This window comes from Thermomyces lanuginosus (genome assembly GCF_041956635.1).
Source record: "Thermomyces lanuginosus strain ATCC 200065 unplaced genomic scaffold VTN49scaffold_15, whole genome shotgun sequence".
Classification (NCBI taxonomy): domain Eukaryota; kingdom Fungi; phylum Ascomycota; class Eurotiomycetes; order Eurotiales; family Trichocomaceae; genus Thermomyces; species Thermomyces lanuginosus.
Genome location: NW_027192349.1, coordinates 270116 through 276242, shown reverse-complemented (window position 1 = coordinate 276242; position 6127 = coordinate 270116). Strand labels below are relative to the sequence as shown.

Here is a 6127-nt window from a genome sequence, read left to right as displayed (position 1 = left end):
ATTTCTTCAATCGACGTTTCCCCCCCCCCCCCCCCTACTCCCAAAAAAAAAGCATCGAGCCAGGTTCCTGTTGATGAATTAATTGCCCGACTCAAAAGACATACCGTAAGCCAATGAGGAAGGCTCCGCATGTTCATTTTTTTTTTTTTTTTAGGGACCAACGACATCTAGAGTCGAAACTTTGAACCCCACCCTCACTGCCGTTCCGTTCTTGCTGTGGAGAAAGCAATCTGAGCTCTGTTGATTATGGTTACGGGATGGATATACTACTGCCGTCGATCGCACGCAAATAAGCCCCGTCCGCCAGGCAATGCCACAAACTTAAGATCCTCCGATCGATGGAGATCGATGGACAAGACCCCTAGCCTAGGGCTTGATCGGAAAGTACGGAGTAGCCCTAGCCCTAATTGAAACTTAACCTATAAGAAGTGAACAAGCGCAAGTGATATATCAATTGGAGAAGCTTTTCATTATGCCCGACAGAAAACCTTAATCTCGATAAACATACACACACACCCTGAATAATCCCGTTCTACTCCTGGCCATTTTGTTAACAGCCCCCCGCCTCAAAGACATGGGCGCATGCCACGCCATTTGCATAGGCTCATCATAACCAAGAGAGTCATAACATCTGGGGTATATCACATCCCATCATACAGATCATAAAGGAAACACGTAAGATCCCGAAAGGGATGACGAATGGCCCGTGAAAATGAACCGAAAAAAAAAAAAGACCGTAAATCATCATGATCGTCATTGTCCCCCTCCTCTATTGTTTTGCGTTTTCAAGTCAAAGTCAACTTCCCGGTGGTATGGTCCATTCGAATCACGCCCTCATTCAACGCCCAGTCTCGAAGGTCTGGATCTTCTACCTCCTCCCCTGGGGCCCCCTGCTCGTAATGCCGCCCGACATGCTCCAATCGCATCTCCCAGTTCGTAAACGTCGACGAACAGAACCCGCAGCGACTTTTCGGGGGCGGGTTCCTCAGCCGTACATGGCACCGGTTCGTCACCAGGATGATTTGCTTCTCAAACTGGTCCTTCTTGCGCGAGCTCGGCGCGGCCGCGCGACCCCAGGGCGCATGCATACGTCGCACGTGCTGCATAAAGAGATCCTTACGGTTGAAGTCGTTCGGAACGCGCGGATGCCGCTGCTGCTGGGACACGTTGCAGTTGCCCAGGTCACAGCGCCAGAAGCTCTTTTTGATGTGCTGCGAGTTGATGTGTCGCTTCCACTCGTTCTTGCTGCCGAACGTCGAGTCACACCCGTAGCGCTTGAAGCTGCAGATGAACACCTTGGCTCGGCGGTTGGCGGAAGATGAAGGGTTCCGGCTGTTGTTGTTTGATTGTCGGCGGCGTCGCCTTGAATTGGGCCTGCAAGGAACACCACGCTTGCGGGTGCACGGGTGTGGCGGCACAATGTCACTTTGCTCGGACGAGGATGATGATGCCGCTGGGCTTGGGGGTTCATCGGTGCTCGGCGGAGTCATGGGTTCGACTTCCAGAGGGGCTCTTGGGCTGTCCTCCGGTTGATACGGACTCGTGCCAGTTGGTTCGTAAGGATGGGACTTGCTCTGGTTCAGCAGCTGTGGGTCACACACTTGATCTGTTGTTGACGATATCAGTAACTCATTAACGAGATGACTCTGGGTGATCAAATGCCAATGAAAACCAATCCGAGTTGTCGGAGTATGAGACGACGACATGGAAACTCCCCGTACCTGGATGAGGTTCAAACGGAAGCCACCCTGCAAAATGCATGTCCTGCAACCCATTAGGGGAACCCATCACCGGTTGAGACGTCCTTGGACTATTAGGCTCAGCCTCCAACAGCGATGGACAGGGCGAATTTGGAAGAGTCTCCATCGGCGTTGGAGGACTTCCAACAACGATCGTGGAAAGGCTGCTGTCGAAGGTTGTCACCGGGTCCGCGACCAGGCCTCCAGTATTATACCAATGTACCAATTGGTTAGAGCAGCGCCCCAGCTCCTGCGGCAAGCTGTTCCCAGTGGGCATGTTGGAAGAGTCCAGTGTGTCCTGACCACTCCTCGGGTCGAGGGGAAAGGGGTGCAAATGTCCAAACACAAAAATCATGAACGTGATGGCCAACAGCCCAAGTCCACAGGCCGAGGCCACCTAGGGCTAGGTCAGAACGATACCGAGATTGTTGAATGGGACTGTCGGTCAGGATATTAGAGTACGCAATCGAGTAGAGAGTAGTCGTGTAGTGATGAGCATTCAGAATCGAAAAACACGTTTGGAATAAATAGACCGGCCAGAGCGGTGTGCTCGAGCACTGCCCATGGACAACTGGCAATGTCGGGCAACCCGACCATGATCTAAGCCATCCAACTCTAAAGCTAGAAGCTCCTCTTGGATTGAGTGTGGCCGCAAAACTACATGAACCGGAGATTGGTTGCGGTGGTCCGGCATAAGAGCCGCATCCAGACATGGGACTGATTGGTTTCTCCTCGGGTCTGCCAGACCAACAGAATGCGCGAGTCTGGAGCTAAACTGAGGCCATGTGGTTTGATGGTCCGCACCAGGCAGTGATCCCTGTTCAGCTCAAGTTCTCTTACTCCGCACATGGTCTCCAGAGTCCTGGATCGCCAAGCACAAACACCCTCCAGTCTGCCTGCTCGGTTTGCCCGTATATGATCTGCACATTCTCCCCAATCAGTCGCGATTGCCCGAGCGCTGATAGCAGCGCGTAGCCACGTCTCCGACCGCAGGTCACTGCCACCCTTGCGGCCAGAACGGACTTGACGACAGAAGTGGATAATGCCCTACCGAGGCACAGTACAGTACGGATTATCCGTAGAGTACGAGAGTTGCAATGCCAATCAGCGTGTGGCGCCTGTCAGATCGGGCGAGATCGTCCTGTGGCGCCGTCTACCGGAGAAAACTCGCACTGCTACAGTACATAAACTGTAGTGGCAGTGACAGGGTGACACAGAAAACAGAGAGCAGAGGCATCAAGCACTAATGCTCAAGAAACTTTCAGAAAAATTTGCCCAACTCCTCTCTCTTTTCCTCTCTCGTGTTTCTCTGCGGGCCTCTTGTTCTGATTATTGTACAGAGCTCCTCCGGCGATCCTCAAAGATTTGTTCTCCGCAGTATTGGGAACAAGCCCTTGAGGAGAATTGCGCTAGACAAGACTCCAGAGTCCCAAGATCACGATTAGGTTAGCGTTGGAAGAATCAGAGCCGTGACCTCATTTTTCGGGTCGGTCCGCCAGATCGTTTCATCTAATGCAATGGGCAGATCCATTGAGAGCTGAAGATTTCTGGCTTTTCGAGTCCATCAACTAGTCCAAAGAAGGGAAGGGAAATGGCGCTATTGACAAATTGACCCCTGTCAGTTGTATGAGGTTATGGGCCAGACGACTGGATTCGACCCTAAGCGATGTTGATTGACCCCTCCACTTCATCGTACTGGTAGTCTCCGTACGGACCGCTCCCCATGTGGTTGTCCGCTCCTGGCGAGCTTGCCTTGTCTCAATGACATATTTTTTTGATCTTGATACAAAAAAAAGACATTTGGAGGGAATGGACAGCAATTTCGGAGCTTCTTGCAGCAAGAGGAAGACATTCCAGGCCCTGTCCTTCCTTACTCCGGCAAAACCTTGCCAGTCCTGCGATCAATGGACAGTCCAAAACGTACCCCGAGGGCCAAGATTACTAGGCGCACACTGAATCATCAAGGCAGTGTACCCGAGTCCACGGTGACAAGTTCGGAGCTTTGCCCAGGCGGCGGATGATCAACCCCGAAACGTTCGATCAGGCCATCCCGTCCCTCATGTTGGCTTAGCAGTTTTCTTTGTTTGCGCAAAATGCCCATGCAAGCGCTAGGACTAGTTCGTGCAACTCCCACGAGGATTGGTTCGCGCATAGGCGATGTCCATGCGCAGCGAACTAACCGGGGGGAAGCATGTGCGCACGTTCGCGGAGTTTGCAACAATAATAATAATAATAGTAATAGATACTCTGTAGATGGCCACGAAATGCCAAAGCAAGCAGAGAAATGCATGCGCCTAATCGAATGTCACTAGTTAGGACATTTTCGGACCACAATTGTCAAGAGTCCCCTCTCGTGCGATCAAACGAGTCATACTGCACACCCAGCAAGCTAGCTGCGGTTGAAAATTTAGTTAACTTAGACGAAGATCTTCCGAAAGGATGAGCCGACCACTTGGCCAGACCAGAAACCCTGGACACCAGTGGATCAGCCAATTCATTCTGAAATTCAGGCAACAACTCACGACAATTTTTTGATCAATCTTGACCTGATCTGAATATGGTGGGAGAGCGAAATGAGAGTGGTCTTGCGCCCACCCGAATAATCCAATCACCCAAGTGAATTTCCTGCATCGACGACACGACCCCTGCTTGGCCCAAATTCTCAGAACCGAGAATCGTCAACTCGAGTCTTAGTCCCCGATCACACTCGCAGACACGAGCCCAGCGCGTCGGGGAAGTCTCCCGTTTGACTGGCCATTAGAATTGCATCGGAAAAGTCCACCGGGCAAGAAGCATTGGTTCGATGCGAGGATGCCTTTCAACAGGTTGCCGGAAGATAAGGAAAATCGTGGCAGGGGCTGCCACCGCGCTTAACTCCACGCGATGATGCTGAAGGTAGGTTAGCCCCAGAGCTGCCGGCTTTTGTGCCCGTAATGTACGGCGTACTCCGTACTCCGTATGGACATGGCACGGGTATCGACTGGAATTCTCAGGAACGCCTTCCAGTGATTGATCGGTTTCCTTGCTTCGTTGCAAGGATGTTTCGCTATTTCTGAAGCAATTTCCTTTTCTACAATCCCAACGAGTCAGTTCTATGGAAACGGCCATTGAAAGAACATTCATATCAATGTCAGAAATGGGGTGTGCACAATCCTATATGCGAAAACTGACTCGTGCTAACTCGTATGTTACTCGTAATTACTCGTCGTTACCGGCCATGCATGCATCATGGGACCGGCCGGCCAAGCCCCATGCGGATGGATCTTGACTTTTGGACTCCTTGAGATTTGACCTCCGCAAGTGGCACGACTTTCAGGCGACAGGGCAGCCTGATCAAGCTCCGCAAGTGTAATTAAGCATGCAGCGCTAACCCAGAGCAGACTAGACTGCGAGCCAAATGATCCGACCAAAGAATCAATCCGGCTGGAAAGTGACTCCAATTGTCACGTGATCAGACTCCATGAGATCACGTGATGTGCCTTATACCACTTGCCAGACTGGCAAACCCGGCGCAGGTCGCTGGTTCCTGACAACGGCCTGGCCGATGATTTGATGATTGAAAGCGGTGCCTGCAGCGCCAGGTCGTACAATTGCTTGATTGACGAGGAGAATAATATCTGCAACGTCGCCTGATATTGGAGGACGAAGGCAACAGCAGCAAACGGCAATGCGATCTGGCTGACACACTGGTCGCTCTCCGCCGCGTGGAGCGAGTGAGAACCGATCATCCTTCAGGCCAGAGCATAGGCCAAGAACAATGTACGTCAGCTGGCTGTGTTATCAAGCTTTCTTTTTTGTTCAAACTAACGGAGACCCAAAAACTAGGCCGGTTTTTGCGCTCATCATAATCAACAAGGCTGGTGGTCTCATCTACCACCGAGAGTTCCAGGCCGGGCTCCAGAAACTGTCCACGAACGATTATCTTGTCCTGGCAGGGACATTTCATGGGTAAAGAGTGCCCGCTCCCGCCATCTCGCGCCCCCCCTGAACCTCCCTGAAAGCTAATTTGGCCTTAAGTGTCCATGCCATCACACGCTCGCTCACCCCGCAGATCCCCATCAGCAGTGGCAGCGGCTCCGGCACATCCACGCCCACGACTACGTACACGACCCCGAACCCCGGAGTACCAAAGACTGGAATCGAGGTGCTTGAAACCGACAAGTTTCGCCTGACCTGCTTCCAGACCCTGACCGGGACCAAGTTCCTTCTCTTCACCGACCCGCTGATGCAGAACGTGGATACCGTGATGCGCAAGATCTATGAGCTGTATGCCGACTATGTCATGAAGAATCCGTTCTACCAGCTGGAGATGCCCATCCGATGTGATGCGTTTGACAGACATCTGGGGACATGGCTGCGCGGGAGGACATGACGCAAGACCGGTTGAG

General features: G+C 52.2%; 2 protein-coding genes across 2 annotated transcripts; one reads left to right on the top strand and one right to left on the bottom strand.

Moving 5' to 3' along the window:
- Positions 1-785: 785 nt before the first annotated feature.
- Positions 786-2016, bottom strand: VTN49DRAFT_343 (uncharacterized protein; the record flags this gene model as incomplete). Its single annotated transcript, XM_069411265.1, has 2 exons — positions 786-1606; positions 1722-2016. 2 exons carry the CDS (start codon positions 2014-2016, stop codon positions 786-788), a joined length of 1116 nt encoding a protein of 371 aa, XP_069271517.1.
- A 3480-nt stretch (positions 2017-5496) lies between these two features.
- VTN49DRAFT_342 (uncharacterized protein) lies at positions 5497-6111 on the top strand (the record flags this gene model as incomplete). Its single annotated transcript, XM_069411254.1, has 2 exons — positions 5497-5687; positions 5757-6111. The coding sequence occupies 2 exons, from the start codon at positions 5497-5499 to the stop codon at positions 6109-6111; spliced, it is 546 nt and encodes a 181-aa protein (XP_069271516.1).
- Positions 6112-6127: the final 16 nt, after the last annotated feature.